General features: G+C 24.8%; 2 protein-coding genes and 1 long non-coding RNA gene across 3 annotated transcripts; 1 reads left to right on the top strand and 2 right to left on the bottom strand.

The window, feature by feature from the left end:
• Positions 1 to 7,018: 7,018 nt before the first annotated feature.
• On the bottom strand, positions 7,019 to 7,899 carry LOC135924412 (uncharacterized). The gene is made up of 9 exons (XM_065459469.1): positions 7,871 to 7,899; positions 7,746 to 7,783; positions 7,644 to 7,700; positions 7,557 to 7,598; positions 7,447 to 7,503; positions 7,338 to 7,394; positions 7,233 to 7,286; positions 7,121 to 7,186; positions 7,019 to 7,074 (listed from the first exon to the last, which is right to left on the bottom strand). Exons 1-9 carry the CDS (start codon positions 7,897 to 7,899, stop codon positions 7,019 to 7,021), a joined length of 456 nt encoding a protein of 151 aa, XP_065315541.1.
• A 9-nt stretch (positions 7,900 to 7,908) lies between these two features.
• On the bottom strand, positions 7,909 to 8,987 carry LOC135925191 (uncharacterized). The gene is made up of 4 exons (XR_010571571.1): positions 8,882 to 8,987; positions 8,242 to 8,345; positions 8,033 to 8,197; positions 7,909 to 7,986 (listed from the first exon to the last, which is right to left on the bottom strand). It is a non-coding gene; the product is annotated as an uncharacterized LOC135925191 (long non-coding RNA).
• Positions 8,988 to 9,412: 425 nt separating this feature from the next.
• Positions 9,413 to 17,122, top strand: LOC135924411 (uncharacterized). Its single transcript, XM_065459468.1, has 10 exons — positions 9,413 to 9,419; positions 10,277 to 10,342; positions 10,383 to 10,439; positions 10,485 to 10,541; positions 10,587 to 10,643; positions 10,685 to 10,741; positions 10,778 to 10,834; positions 11,207 to 11,263; positions 11,490 to 11,692; positions 17,054 to 17,122. Exons 1-10 carry the CDS (start codon positions 9,413 to 9,415, stop codon positions 17,120 to 17,122), a joined length of 687 nt encoding a protein of 228 aa, XP_065315540.1.
• Positions 17,123 to 17,352: the final 230 nt, after the last annotated feature.

Genomic DNA, 17,352 nt, shown 5'->3' with positions numbered 1-17,352 from the left:
TATTTTTAATTTGCCTAGATAATAATGGTGTTAAAATATTTGGTTTAAAAATATATGGCCCGGCTCGAGTTTTTTAAAAAAAGCTTTTTTTGACCCGGCCCGTGTATTTAAAAAAATTAAAATACGGCCCGGGTTTAAGGTCGGGCCTGTAGGTCTTTGATTTATAGTGCTCTTTTATAATTTCCCTAATAAATCTGATTTTACCAATTCCGAAGAGAATCTACCATGGGAATTTCATACGATTGCGCCAAAATATTTTTGTATTTAATAATTTTATTTTGTTCTATTTTTTCATTTTAAATCATAAATTGAGCGCGTTTTATTAAATTTTATATCTGATTTTGCCGAAAATGCATTATAATATGTGTAGAATATACCCACCCTATAAATTTCAGAAGATCTTATATTGAACTTCTGAAGAAATTTTAATTTACATTAATCTGAAATTTATAAGTAGTGTTAGTAGCCTAAAAATCAGCTAAACATAATTTGGCTTAACCGAAAAATCGCCTAAAACTAATTAGACAAATTGTAGGGACTGGGAGCTAGGCTAATCGCCCGTCAGAGTTACGCAACACTAAGCCTAGCCTTTATTAAAATTATTTTATATATTTATTATGTAACGATATATGACGGGCGATTAACCGACTCCTTAGCCGATGCCTAATTTTTGAATAATTAGTTTTCGCTATTTTTATGCTAAGCCTAATTATGCTTAAACGATTTTTTAATCTAAAAACTTGGCTAACCGTTTTGGAATTGCCTAAAATTAACCGATTGCGCAACATTAAGGGTGGGTATTCTACACTTATTCAGGTGCATTTCTGGCAAAATCAGATTTTTAAATTTAATAAAACGCACTCAATTAATGATTTTAAATGCAAATAATAACAAAAAATAAAACATTACCCATTAAACTATCGCCTTACAACATTAAGTTTAGTTAAAAGATCATTAGAGTACTGTCTAATATTCACAGGGTAGGCAGGGAAGACCAGGGGGTGGTTGGATCAATTTCTGTCAAAATCGTCATAGGTCCGAAAATAATTGTATCTGAATTTACAAAATACAAAATGATAGTTCAAACCCTTACCTAAAAATTATACATCGACAAAATTTAAAATAATACACTTTTTTCTCTAAATTGATTTTAGTAAAATAAAAATTTCTTATTACAAGCCTAAACTCCTTAGGAGTGTAGAGAAAGGTGAATCAAAAAGTTTAAAATGTTTTTTATAGGTTTTTTGAACTTGTTAAACATTCCGAAGATCAGACTTTTAATATTTATAAGAAATTTTTTATTTACATATAGGGATTATATTTATTGATACCAATTTGTTTAAATATGGTTGGTTCACAGACAAGCTTGTTATCATATGATTATAAGAAGCTTTGTATCATGATATACATTGATTTCCATCACATTGTAATGTCTTTCTTTAAAAAATATCGAAGCTTGATATTTGCAGCAGATTGCACAATATTTTACTAACTCTTTTACACTTAGAAGTTATTTCAAATACCTAATTATCAAAAAAATTTTCATCATATATTATAATACTACCCCCTTCTTCCCCCACTCTCCTCATTTCCTATACCACATCAAAATTAGAACAACGGAATTCCAAATACAAACTACCCATTTTAATTTCAATGCCAATCATGAGTTATAACCCCTTCCCCTGTGGTAAAAGGTCCTGTTTAACATTGTTTGAATGAAGCGTCTTTTTATTATTGGTAGTCGGTCTATAGATCTGGTTATAAGCAAGTATAATTATCATTAATATTTAAATTTCTTCGTATCATTAGGGCTAATTATTTATTCAAACTTTTCTGTTGGAAGGAGGGGTGGATGTTTCTTAATAAAAAAATTTTCATGATTAAAGCAATATTTTCATTTTCCAGCATAGCATAAGGATTTTCATTATCTAAGCTTCCTTAGACAGTTATATATAAAGGCATAGAAAATGTAAAAAAGAGATATTTTCCACCTTTCGATTTTTTAGGGTTGTATCTACTCCTTGAAGTACAACTCACAAAGTAAATTTCATTCCATTAAATTTTCTCATCTTCAGCGATGATAGTAACGTCCAATCACTATTATCGCCATTCTAATAAAATTTATGACATTCATCAGATTAATAAAATATAATATAGCAACTGAACTGAAATGGAAATATACTATAATTTGTGTCAAAAATAGCTAAGTTATTTTTAATAATATATGAGGCATGTTCAATTCATTCAATTTTAGCTCCATTTATATTTATTATATTTCTATATCTATTTTTATATAATTTTGTCTTTGATCACATAATTGGAAAAAAGACTCGTCAGGAAGCAAGAACTTAGCAAGAATCAATTAAGGAAATCAATAATCTATTTTTTTCCCAATTCCTAAGTCACAATAGTGGCAATTTCATCATCAGAGATTACACGAATTAAGTACTGAGATGGATAGTAATTCAATTCGACAATATACCTATGATGCTGAATATTGTTTCATGTCTTATTGTGATAAGCTTTGACCTTGTCTTTTTGATTAAACAATAAGAGAACTTTATATAAATTTATTATCAAAAACTGTTTATCAAGTCCATACTAAATCCCTCACTAATTAAAGCATGCTTTGTCAAAGAATAATATAAATCCGAGGTCTAATTATCTTTTTGGCTCAATGTTTTAAATAAAACTTTTTTTCTTAGTGCCTTGCAAATTTTTTTTATTTCGGCCAAAGCTCCATCCAAAATCTTTATTTTTAGGAGCCTAACCATAATTTTAAATTTTAGGCCTGAGCTTGTCCTGTCCCAAATTTAATTGAAAAATATACCTAAACGCATATTAAACAATCAATTAATATAAAAATTTAATTCCTTTACCCTAATCTTTAGAGAAATCTATTTTATTGCTTAGAATCTTTTTTATATTTTTTGAGTCAAAAAAATCAAAAGCCTTAACCCTATTTAAAAAAAAAAATTTTTAGACCCAAGCCCAACTTTAACTTAATTTTCAGGTTCAACTAAGTCTGTCTAAAGGCCGATAAATATAAAATTGTAGTTTTCATCAAACTCCATTCGCGATATAGCAACTGATGTAATTCATTTGAGATAATGCATTCGCGATAATGAATTCGCGATAATACATTTGCGATAATGCATTCGCTATAATATTTTCGCTGTATTATACTCGCTATAATGCATGATAATGCGTTCGCTATAATACATTCGCGATAATGCATTTGCGGTAATGCATTCGCTATAATATTTTATATAGAAACCTTCAATTTACGGTTTTGGTTTTTTAGGAAGGACAAAATTATGGTGCTTATAAATCAAAAATATTGGTTTCTCTATAAATATGTGGAAACCCAAATAGAGATCGGCACTTTTCGACACTCAATATATTAAAGCCATCGCATACATCTAAATGTGTATCATTAGAGATTAATGAATTCTTAGTTATCTATATTAAAAAGATTTATGAATAAAATTTGTATAATAAAATAGAAAGAAAATTATATTTAGAAGTTCCGAAACGCAGAACGAACGGGAATGTGACATATTTTTTACCCAAACAACTGGTTAAAACCTTTTCTTAATTAAAATTAAAATCAAGATTCTCGTCCGTCATATTATATTCATAAGGGTAAAGTTAAGAACCCTTCTATAGGCTAATTTAGGTAGCTGACATATAAACGCAATATATAAAAATTTTAAAAATGGTTGGTTCAGTTTAGATTCTCTTTAATTTAATACATATTTAACAAATCGTTTAAGGTTTGGTTTAGCTGAGTTAATAATCAAGCTAAACCTTGATATGAACTAAAAAGATTTTACAAAAAAACCATTGTTGAAACAAATAAAGTCATCTAAAAAATAGAACAAATAAACTGAATTGTATTATTAAAATGTTAATTTTGATATATTTTTCAAATCCCGCATAAATTTTTTGAACTCTACAATTGTCCCATATATAATATTTCTCTATAAAATCAAGATCTAGAAAATAATTTTCCATAAAATAATTCTCTACATTGTAATTCTCTACAAAATGATTCTCTACAATGTAATTCTCTACAAAATAATTCTCTATAAAAGTAATTCTCTTTAAAATCATTCTCTATAAACAACATTCTCTATAAAATCATTCTCTTTGAAGTCATTCTCTATTAAGGACCTTCTCTATAAAATAATTCTCTTTAAAATCATTCTCTATAATCGACATTCTCTATAAAACCATTCTCTATAAACGGCATTCTCTATAAAATCATTCTCTTTGAAGTCATTCTCTATAAAGGACATTCTCTATAAAATAATTCTCTTTAAAATCATTCTCTATAAATTACATTCTATATAAAACAATTCTCTATAAATGCATTCTCTATAATTGTTTTCTCTATAAATGTTTCTCTATAAAATACATTCTCTATAATGGTTTCTCTATAAAGACGTGGAACCATATTTTTTGATAGCTAAATTTTTTTAAATTTTTTAATAATTTTTAGATAATATATTTTAATTTGTTATATTATTTTTTTATATATTTTTTGATTGATATTTTTTTTAAATATTTTTTAGATTATATTTTAATTTGTTATATTATTTTAATTTGTTATATTATTTTATGAAATATATTTTTTGATTGATATATTTTTTTAATATAATGATTTTTATGTATTTATTTTTCACGTAAATTTTTTCTTGATATATTTTTTGATAGCTAAATTTTTTTTTATTTGTGTTATTATTATTTATTTAAATATATTTTTTGATTGATATTTTTTTTTAGAGATAATATATTTTAATTTGTCATAATTTTTTTAAATATATTTTTTGATTGATATTTTTTTAAAATGATTTTTATATAATTTATTTTTAACGTAATTTTTTCTATTTTATATATTTTGATTCCTAATTTTATAGGTAAAAGTGACAAAAGGTATAATCGTAATTTTTGAACTTTTTTAAGTTTTTTAAAGTAATTTTCAGTGCAGATGTATTATTGAAAAGTGACAATTGTCATAATAGTTATTTTTTAATTTTTTTAAAGTAAATAGTTAAAATTATGTTTTGTAAACATGTTAAATTAATATTTCAATGAAGATGTACTATGGAAAAGTGACAATTGTCATAATCGTTATTTTTGAACATTTTTTAGTTTTTTTTAAGTAAATAGGTAAAAATATGTTTAGTAAACGTGTTAAATTAATATTTCAGTGAAGATGTACTATGGAAAAGTGTCAATTGTCATAATCGTTATTTTTGAACATTTTTTAGTTTTTTTTAAGTAAATAGGTAAAAATATGTTTAGTAAACGTGTTAAATTAATATTTCAGTGAAGATGTACTATGGAAAAGTGACAATTGTCATAATCGTTATTTTTGAACATTTTTTAGTTTTTTTAAGTAAATAGGTAAAAATATGTTTAGTAAACGTGTTAAATTAATATTTCAGTGTAGATGTACTATGGAAAAGTGACAATTGTCATAATCGATATTTTTGAACATTTTTTAGTTTTTTTAAAGTAAATAGGTAAAATATGTTTAGTAAACGTGTTAAATTAAAATTTCAGTTTAGATATGTTTTATATTATATAGACACTAACAGGAATATTAACATTAAAATTCCTAAATTCGCTATTATTTATATATTGAAAATTAAAGATGAATTATTTTCCTGTAAATCGTCAATGCCTTGATTTGATTAATCTCGAGATTTCAGCATGAATACATTAATGACCTCAAATGATAAAAAATTTTACTATTACGATTACACCTTAATCTTCATAGCAGCCGGAAATGTTTTTTAACATAATTTATAATAGTAGACCGATGTATAAATAAAATATTTTTAGGATTAATCTATTTTTTTCTAAAATATTAACTGCGAAATATTTAAATATAGAATCCTGCATCGGTTATTTGTATATCAACTAACTATAATATCTTTGACTTATTTATTTCAATTCTGTGAGTAAATATATTTTAAATATTTATTCATTTTATGAACTATCTAAAATTACAAGTTAGAGCTATTGAGATGTATATCTATCACTAAATACATTTTCATGAATATATTTATAAACGAAATAAATTTTAGCAATTGACTATGTTGCAATATAGCGTACATTAAATACTATTAGCCCTTATATTTATTACTAAGATTATGCGTCAAACATTATAAGTTCATCTAAGATTTTTTCGAGAAATAAAGGCCTTTGAGTAACTTTTTTTATACTATATTTTATTGATAAATGCTAGGCTCTCTGTTTGAAGGCCTTTGGCCAGTTATTGTTTTAAATTTTCTTAGGTTTATACTCTTTTTTTAAAAAAAAATTTCTCACAAATTTTATAAGGTCGTTATTTTTAATATTTTTGTGACATTGTGGTATATTCTTAATTATTTTTAAATAATATTTACCAAATCAGACATATTTGGTAAAATGGGTGGGAATTTTTTACTTCCCCCCTCCCCCCAACTTTATACGCAACTTAATATTATGTTAAAATACATTTTTACGCCATATTATTAATGGATATCTGGTAGCAAGCCTTCCCTATAAGACTATATCTTCATAATAGAAAAAACAATATTTACAATACACATTTTTTATTACTATATAATTCTATATAAATATAAATGAATCATTTATTTTGACATAAATTATTTTTTGTATGACAATGTGAATTGCAGGACACATTAGATGCCTTGCATTTACATCTATTTGTCCTGCAATTTTGTTTGCATTTGCATACCACAGATATGTTTGCCGACGTTGATGCTTTATCTTCTTCATCATGGCACCTATAAAATTAAAATATTATAAACATTTTATCGTAAAAATATTTAAAAAAAATGTTTTTATAATAATCGCCCTGGATGTAGTATTTACATTTTTTATATAAGTTATAATTAATCAATATAGAAAGTATAATAACTTGATTGGCGGAAATTGTATTTAAAGATTGAACCGATTGGATAACCTAAAGGATAATTTTCATGAAATTTTATATATTTTTCTAAATACCGTCATTATCCAATTCATTCGAATATACAATGTGTTTACGAGCGCTTTCTATAAAATAAGATTTATTATTTTGCAAAATATTGAATATATAAACCGGATAAATTGGCAAAATGGCCTAGTTGATCCTCATAGGGTTTCATCTCTTCATCAGCCAAATTATCTATAAATTTGACAAATTATTTTGCTAAATAAGGTATTATGAAAACCTGAAGCATTGTATAAACCTTCTTTAAATGATTTGGAATCATTTTCAAATTCCGCTGTAAAATATTATATATTAATTAATGCATCATATCAAACAAAAATTATACCAAGATCGGGATAGGGGTAGTATTCTTGCAGAGAGTTGGAATTATTTTCATACTCCGCTGTAAAATGTTATATATTAATTATTGCATCTTATCAAACAAAAATATATACCAGGATCAAAAGAGGGGCTAGATTGTTGGCCAGAGTTAGGATTTTTTTGAAATTCCGCTGTAAAATATTATATATTAATTAATGCATCCTATCAAACAAAAAATATATACCTATATGGGGAGAGGGGCAATATATATTAAGTAAACTAGTAACTGTAAAATATTATATGTTAACTAATGCATCTTAAAAATATATACTAGGATCCGGTGACACATAATCTTCTCGGATAGAATTGCTATAGTTTTCAAAATCAACTACAAAATATTATATGTTAACTAATGGATCTTAAAAATATATACCAGGATCCGGTGTTATACAATCTTCTCGGATAGAATTGCTATTGTTTTCAAATTCATCTACAAAATATTATATTTTAATTAAATAAAAATATATTACCAGAATCTTCCGCATCTGTATAATTTACCAGATTATGGAAATAGCTTTTATCGTCATCCAAATAAGCTATAGTATATTATAACGAATTCATTGTATAATAATAAAAGAATATACCAGTATCATCTCCTGTATCTTCCAATTTTTCTGGTTTAAATAAATTTATAATTGCATAAATATAATTTAATTATACTTGTCAAAGAGGAATCCCAGATATTAGGTTTATGTCCAAACATAACCTCATGGGGTGATGATTTGATTCCTCTATGATAAGATATATTTTTTTGGAACTGGATCGTTCCCATGCATTAGCCCAACACATTGTTTTGTTATCATGAAGAAAACAGCGTAATTTATTCTAAAAAATATCTAAATTAATTAATTTTGTTTTAATATAAATACCATAATATCTTTATTAGCACGCTCGACTAATCCATGAGATATGGAATCTTTTGGTCTTCCGTGCATTTGCATCCCGGCCACATATCTACGAGCTTTTGGATGCTCTGAAAAATATTATTATACCATAGTAAATTAGTGTTGTTAATCGACTGAGTCGAGTCGACTTAGTCGAAAACTGAGTCTAAGTTTAGGGTCGAAAAAATCGACCCAAACTGACTTGAGTTATGAACTCGAGTCGTGATCTCAAGTCTATATACTTGAGTCGACTTCTTAATAAATAATAACTAATTTGATATATTCGTCCTCTAGTCGACTCAGGTTCATCTTCATAGAACTATTCGTCCTCTATTCGACTCAAGTATATAATTCCTATTTACATCTCAAGTTGGAAGTCTAAAATAAAAAAATTTAAAAAACAGAACAAATCTATTTTTACTAATAATAAATTTGAAATATTCGTCCTCTAGTCGACGACTCAAGTTTAAAAAAATATTTGTCCTCTAGTCGACTTGAGTTCACGACCCGATTTCACGACTTGTGTTAGTCGACAAACGACTAGAGATTCTGATTCGGAGTTGGGTGAACTCGACTTTTTAACAACACTAATAGTAATCATAAAATATTTTAATTTAAATTTAACTTCGTTTTTTAATTCACGCCCATTATCTGTGTAGAGTATTTTGGGAGCTCCAAATATATTAAATATAGAAATCAAATGTTTTGCCAAATTGGTAGCCGTTTTGTTTTTAATCGGCCTCAAAATCACAAACTTTGTGAAAAGATCTTGGTATACTAAAATATATTTATTTTCACGATCAGGGTGTGATTGCATAAAATATAAAAAAAATGTATCGTCATATAATAAATTTAAATCTAACTTGACATCCAGCATTATGATCATTCGAAATTTTAGAATTGGATAGTATTATTATGGTATAGGTAGTGACAAAAACTCAAAAAAATAAACAAAGTTGCACTTTAAAAGAAAAGCAAAAAATAGTGTTATTAAACGACTCGATTGAGCCGATTTTTAAATTCGGCTAACTCTTTATCGACAAAAATATTAAACAAGCCTAAAGATTTTGCTCTTAGATGGCACAACGGTTTAGACATTTATTAGCAAAATCCAGGCTAAAATATTGAGTTAGCCGTTTTTTAAAAAAGGCTCAAAATGAAACGTTTAATAACACTAACAAATAAGAAAAATCAATTTCAATTGTATTTTACTTGACATCGGGAATTATGATCTATTGAAATAATAGGATTGGTAACTAATCCAATATTTCTTTTGCCTTTCTTTAACTGGCATTCCTTACATGTTTTTAAGTAAATTTCAATAATTTCCCTTGTTATATTGTAATAGCGTGTCCTTAATGTTTCGTGAAGAATATCTCTTCTCCCATGTCCTGTGAATAGATGACATTTGTGGATTGTGTCATATAAATGGTCAATGTTTAATACAATTTTTCCATTTTTATGAATTAAAATATTATTTTGATTTAATTTAAAATTTCTGGAATTATAACTTTTTATATTTGTAATTACGTTATTGTATTTTTCCTTCGAAAAAATTTTAGAATTTTTATTTTTTATATTAAAAATTTGAGAATAGTTTGAATAAAATTCTTCCATTATGAATGTGTAAAAAATATTTGAGAATAAATTTTTTTTCTAGAAAAATAAAAATTTTTTTAAATAAAATTATGGATCATAATAATTTTTATTGTTATCCTGATCTATTTATTTTGAGAATAATTTTTTTTTCTAGAAAATTCAAGAATTTATAAATCATAATAAATTTCATTGTTATATACGCCCAATTTATTTATTTAAAAAAAACAAATAAAATAGAAAAGGAAAAAACATTTGTTTCCTAAAACATTTATTTATATTTATTAAAATTTTTATAAAACTTTAAAGCAGAAATTTTGCCATCTATATATTTAATTTTTCTCAATAAAAAATAATCATTATATTTTTGATACTGGTATATTCTTTTATTATTATACAATGAATTCGTTATAATATACTATAGCTTATTTGGATGACGATAAAAGCTATTTCCATAATCTGGTAAATTATACAGATTCGGAAGATTCTGGTAATATATTTTTATTTAATTAAAATATAATATTTTGTAGATGAATTTGAAAACAATAGCAATTCTATCCGAGAAGATTGTATATCACCGGATCCTGGTATATATTTTTAAGATGCATTAGTTAACATATAATATTTTGTAGTTGATTTTGAAAACAATAGCAATTCTTGCCGAGAAGATTGTATGACACCGGATCCTGGTATATATTTTTAAGATCCATTAGTTAACATATAATATTTTGTAGTTGATTTTGAAAACAATAGCAATTCTATCCGAGAAGATTGTATAACACCGGATCCTGGTATATATTTATAAGATCCATTAGTTTATAATATTTTGTAGATGATTTTGAAAACTGTAACACATCTATCCGAGAAGATTGTATATCATTGGATCCTGGTATATATTTTTAAGTTAACATATAATATTTTGTAGTTGATTTTGAAAACTATAGCAATTCTATCCGAGAAGATTACTTATCACCGGATCCTGGTATATATTTTTAAGATGCATTAGTTAACATATAATATTTTACAGTTAGGGGAGACTGGGGTTAGTCGAACCGATTTTTACAAAATTGGCTAGCTCCTGGTTTTTTTAGATAATATAAAAAATATATATGATTAGATACCTAAAACTATACTCTATAAAGGTGCCTTATAAAAAAATTTAAGAATATAATCTTTTTTTTTTAATTTTATTTTTTGTAAAAGTAAAAATTTTCCAACAAGCCCCAATAGCGGGGTGAGGCAAACCACTTCAAGGGGCTTTCTAAACCATTAGTTTTGTAAGGCCATAATAAATTGAAATGCATTTTTATTTGTTAATAATGATACGTATAGAATATTATATAATATTTTACAGCGGAATGTGAAAAGTATCCCAAGTCTGTCCAAAAATATTGCCCCTCTCCTGATCTAGGTATATATTTTTATTAGAAATATTTTTTAAAATTATAATATAAATCTTAATGACAAATTATTTTAAGTTATTAGAAATTATTTAAAATTTTTCTCTTTGAAAAAAATATATTTCTTTTAAATCCTACATTACGATTCAATTTTCGTCTAATTTTTGTATAATCATATTTTTATACCTAGTATAAAGTGATGCTTTTATCTTGTAAAACTATTCAAATATTTTATAGCTACCGAAGACGATACCATTCGCAAACATATTAATGCGATCAAGAAAATTAGGAAAATTTCGAAAGAGGGTTTATTAGTACAAGCTACAAAGATGAAAAGAGGTAGCGACAAAAAACTAAAACCTGGAGAAATTGGTGATTCCGTATTAATGCCAATTCCACCAGTCGATCAGGGGAGACTGGATCATAAAATGCTATTGGGGGTAATTACAGATAAATCCACAGATGGATTTTACAAATTAGGAACAGGTCGTGGCCATTTATCTGGTCATTATGCTAGGTCACAATTTGACCTAGCAAAAAAAACTTTATTAACGTTGAAGATGTGCCACCAAGTTGTCATACCTTTAGAACAATGGTTGGCATGTCTTCAATAGGCTCTGGGCAAGGTTTTAAACGTTGCCATTTTAAACAAAATTGTAGGACCAATAGATGCAAATGCAAGGCATCTAATGTGTCCTGCAATTCACATTGTCATACAAAAAATTTACTTTAAAAAAACTAAAAAATGTTCAAAAATAACGATTATGACAATTGTCACTTTTCCATAGTACATCTACACTGAAATATTAATTTAACACGTTTACTAAACATATTTTTACCTATTTACTTTAAAAAAACTAAAAAATGTTCAAAAATAACGATTATGACAATTGTCACTTTTCCATAGTACATCTTCACTGAAATATTAATTTAACATGTTTACAAAACATAATTTTAACTATTTACTTTAAAAAAAATCAAAAAAGTTCAAAAATAACGATTATGACAATTGTCACTTTCCCATAGTACATCTTCACTGAAATATTAATTTAACATGTTTACAAAACATATTTTTACCTATTTACTTAAAAAAAACTAAAAAATGTTCAAAAATAACGATTATGACAATTGACACTTTTCCATAATACATCTTAACTGAAATATTAATTTAACACGTTTACTAAACATATTTTTACCTATTTACTTTAAAAAAACTAAAAAATGTTCAAAAATAACGATTATGACAATTGTCACTTTTCCATAGTACATCTTCACTGAAATATTAATTTAATATTTTTACAAAACATATTTTTACCTATTTACTTTAAAAAAACTAAAAAATGTTCAAAAATAACGATTATGACAATTGTCACTTTTCCATAGTACATCTTCACTGAAATATTAATTTAACACGTTTACTAAACATATTTTTACCTATTTACTTTAAAAAAACTAAAAAATGTTCAAAAATAACGATTATGACAATTGTCACTTTTCCATAGTACATCTTCAATCAAGAAAAAATTTACGTGAAAAATAAATACATAAAAAACCATTATATTAAAAAATATCAATCAAAAAATATATAAAAAAATAATATAACAAATTAAAATATATTATCTAAAAATTATTTTAAAAAAAATATCAATCAAAAAATATATTTAAAAAAATAATATAACACAAAAAATAAAAAAAATATTTAGTCAAAAAATATATCAAGAAAAAATTTACCTGAAAAATAAATACATAAAAAACCATTATAATAAAAACATAAAAAACCATTATAATAAAAAATATCAATCAAAAAATATATAAAAAATTAATATAACAAATTAAAATATATTATAATATATTTCAATATATTTAAAAAAAATATCAATCAAATAATATATTTAAAAAACATATTATTATATCTAAAAAAATACTATAAATTATCAAATAAAATTTTAATCTTAAAAAAATTATTAATAATAAAAACAAAATTATTAATAATATAATATTACAAAAATAACACATTGCCGAAATCTCACATTTACATTGCCTACCACTACCTCACATTGCCGCTAACATATATATATGTAAAATATTAAAACTTATATATAAAAAAGAATATATAAATATTAATTAAATATTATGTCCGAGTTATTAATAACAAGCAAATTCTGATATTATAATCCATCTCAAGGAATTTGCCATTTTTAATTGCAATGGAATTGGTATTTTATTATATTAATTTTTAAGATTAATATTGATGACGAAAATGACGACATTCTTCCATTGCCAATTTATAGACCATATTTTAAAATAATATCTCAAAATAAAGAAAACAAATCTGTTAGTAAAATGTTTGTCATGTCTACCAAAAAATATGAAAATTTTAGTTAGCATTACCTCAACTTGCAACATTGTAAAACATTTAATGGTATAGATACTTAATAAATGTTTACAATTTTAATTTTAAGAGAAAACATCAAACACTCTTAATCCAAATAAAAAAGGGGAAGGAGAAAAAATCTATTAAAAAAAATATTGGACTAGGCTCATCGTCCATTGATTTTTTTTTCAAGAGACCTCAGACTTTAACCCAAACCACTTTTGATGATTTAATAACTGATTTTATTATAGATAGCATTCAGCCATTTTCAATTGTTGAAAATCCTTCATTTATAAAAATGATCAAGACATTAGCTCCACAAAAAAAAATAATTTGCCGAGAGACAGTGGTTGTTACTGAAATCTAATAATTATTTATAATCATTTAATCATATATTATATTATTTTATTAATGATATATAATAATTATTTATATTAATCATATATTATATTAATATCTAAAAATCATTATTTTAGTTATATTTTGATAAATGTGATATCGAGTCAATAAATATTTTAGATCATTTCATGAATTTTCACAATAGAATCCTAATTTAAGTTTATTCAAACCTTATCTAAGAGTATAATAAAAAATGTAACTGTACATAGATAAATTTTAAATTGTATCTGTATCAAGGTGACTTTTTAGAAGCTGTATCTGTATCTAGATAAATTTTTAGACGATGTATCTGTATATGTATCTAGATCCATTTAAAAAGTATCTTTTAACAACTCTGTTACTTACATATGTTTTGTCCTTTAAACATAATTTAGATTTCATTGTTTTTAAAATTTTAAATATGGAAAATTCGTCCACTTTATCATTAATTATTAAAGGTAAATGTTTTGTATTGTCTATTCTCTTGATTTTTTTATATTTGTAAGTGTCAAGCTTTAATGATTTGGATTCTATTTTTTTTAAAATTTTGTGTATGGGAATTTCATCTATTTTATTTTCACTAATTTTTTTAATACTAAGATTTATATCATTATTTTTATAGTCATAATACTCTTATAAAATTTCACCATGTGATCTTATGGGTATATTTATATTTTCATCATTTTTATCTTTAGATACTAAAATAATTTCAAATGATATTATGTCAACAAAAATTTCCTTTAATTTATAAGTATTAATTATATGTTTATCAATATTTTTATTTATAAGATTTATATCATTACTTTTATAAAATAATTTTAGCCTTTTCAGCAAAGCATCTGGAGATTCAAACTCCTCATTTGTCGATTTGGCCCTAACTAAGTTAAAAATGTTATCAGGTAAATTAATAGTTAATAGCATAGCCTCACATCTACTGTTGAGCTTACTATCTTTAAAAAAATTATCAGCCTTAGCAATATAAGATTGCATGTCGCCGCTATACTCCGGAAAAGATAATATCATAATATTTATGTGTTTATTTTTTACAATATTTTTATTTTATAAATATTTTAGAGATTTTTAATTAAAAATTTTAAATATTTTTCACTTTTTCAAATTAATCATTTCTTACGTGTTTTAAAATGAAATAAGCATAACATTCCAGAACTTTTTTTTTATCTAGTTGTCTATGTTCCAGTAGCTAAAATCATATTGTCTGTGGATTTAGAATATTTTGTAAGTCATCATAGCCCAATTTTAATTAGTTGGTTTAGTTTGATATCTATTTTAACAATTCTCCTGTCATTGTTGATTAATCCATTTGATCATTATTTGGTAAGATTCCAGTGTCATAATCTAAATTATTTATTGCAGAGAAAAAAATAATAAATTTAAAAGATTTTAAATTTATAAATTTATAAATTCCGCTGGAACAAAATTAAGAAAGTAATTTTAAAACTTTTATTTAATAAATATATTTTAAAAATATTTTACTAAAAATACAATAAATTTATTCTTTATATATAAAAAAAATCTATTAAATAATTTAAATAAAACTATTAAGTGAAGTTAATATCAATTGTGTTAATTAAATGAATGCGATATATAAATATTTGCGCTATATAACAGGGATGTGAACCCGGACCCGGACCCTGAACCCTCCTGGACCCTCGTATTTTGCCTGAACCTGGACCTGGACCCTTTTAAAAAGTGGAGGGTCCAAGGGTTCAGGGTGGTAAAAATTTTTAACTTAAAATTTTTTTTAAAACTCTATTATTTACAATATATTGGAGGCTACAACAATATCAACTGGTTGTAGCGATAACAATAATAATGATAACTATATTGATGATCTGGAAATTTTACTATTAAATAGAGAAAAAAAAATTAATTTATCTTCTGATAGAAAGGAGCAAAAAATATCTATTGTATCTTTAATAGAAACGTTCTCGGAAGTTAAGAGAATAAATAGAGATGCAAACATTTTAAAATTCTGGAAGGAAAATTCTTCAATATATCCAGAATTATATACCTTGTCTAGAATCGTCATGGCTGTACCGGCGACATAAGTACAATAATTTATGTATTATAAGCGTAGAACGTGGATTTACATCGTTGAAATATATTTTGTCTAATTTACGTGGAAATCTGAAGGATGATATTTTTAGAAGATATCATGATTGTGCGGTTGAATATAATATTTATAATATAAATTATCTCATTTCGAATTATAAATGTGTATATATTGAAGTATAATAAAAAATGGATGAAAAAAAGTCTTATTTTGAGTCATTTTTTTTATGTTCCCTCTGAACCCGGACCCGAACCCTGGACCCGGGTCCTTTTTAAATTTATTACCGGACCCGAACCCGGACCCTTTTTTTTTGTCGAAGGGTTCACATCCCTGCTATATAACAACCAGTATAATAAAATAATTATAGTTTGATGTTTTATACTTAAAATATATATCGATGATAAATATTTTTATAAAAAACACGAAATGATTTTTAATAAATAAATTATTGATTTTTGATCTTTATAGCGAAAAGTCGAGTAATTGCGAAATTTTTAAATATTTTGTTCCAGCTCTTGCAATTAAATGGTTTTGACTGTAATAAAGATAGGAATTTCAATATCATAAAATAAGGTAAAAACATATATCGAATTGATTAATATAAATAAACTCAGGGTCAATATTACACCTTTGTTAATAATAAGAGTTTATTGTAATACATATAACTAGTATATTATAAGTTTCAATAAGAATCTTTTTAAAAATAATATTTCTTTATCATTTTTTTCACCATTTAATGACATATGCTTTTCTGCCAAGAAGCCTTTTACAAATAAATAAGTAATGCCTATGCCTAGCTATGTGAACTTAAGCTTGATTTCCCTTCCACTACTCAGCGGGTATCGGTTCTGGGCTTATTAAGATGATCGATTTCACAGATTTCATTCCCCAATTTTTTAAAATATAGGAGAAATCTTAAATACTTATATTATATATCAATAAATGAAAAACGCAAATTATCATTTTTTAAATTAGAATAGCGTTTTCAAGTTTGTTAACGTTGTTTACTCGATGAATATACTATCCAAGCTTCTCTATATCTAAAATGATGTATTGCTTACAGGATCTTAAACAAGTAAAATTATTTTTCCTTATATTATATTCCTATTTTTTATAGTTTTTCATTTTGCTATATTTTTGTGTTAAATAAAAAGTTTCAAAATCAATGTTTCCATTTCATTGGTTTGATATCGGGTTGTTGATAAAAAAATTAATTATGAATAAATAAAAAAATTTTATATTCACCTTTTATCATTTTATCAGGATTTTAAATC

This window comes from Gordionus sp. m RMFG-2023, chromosome 2, assembly GCF_954871325.1.
Source record: "Gordionus sp. m RMFG-2023 chromosome 2, tfGorSpeb1-WG-v2, whole genome shotgun sequence".
NCBI classification, from domain to species: domain Eukaryota; kingdom Metazoa; phylum Nematomorpha; class Gordioida; order Chordodea; family Parachordodidae; genus Gordionus; species Gordionus sp. m RMFG-2023.
Note: the sequence above shows the minus strand (reverse complement) of the source record. Positions and strands in the feature narration are given on the sequence as shown.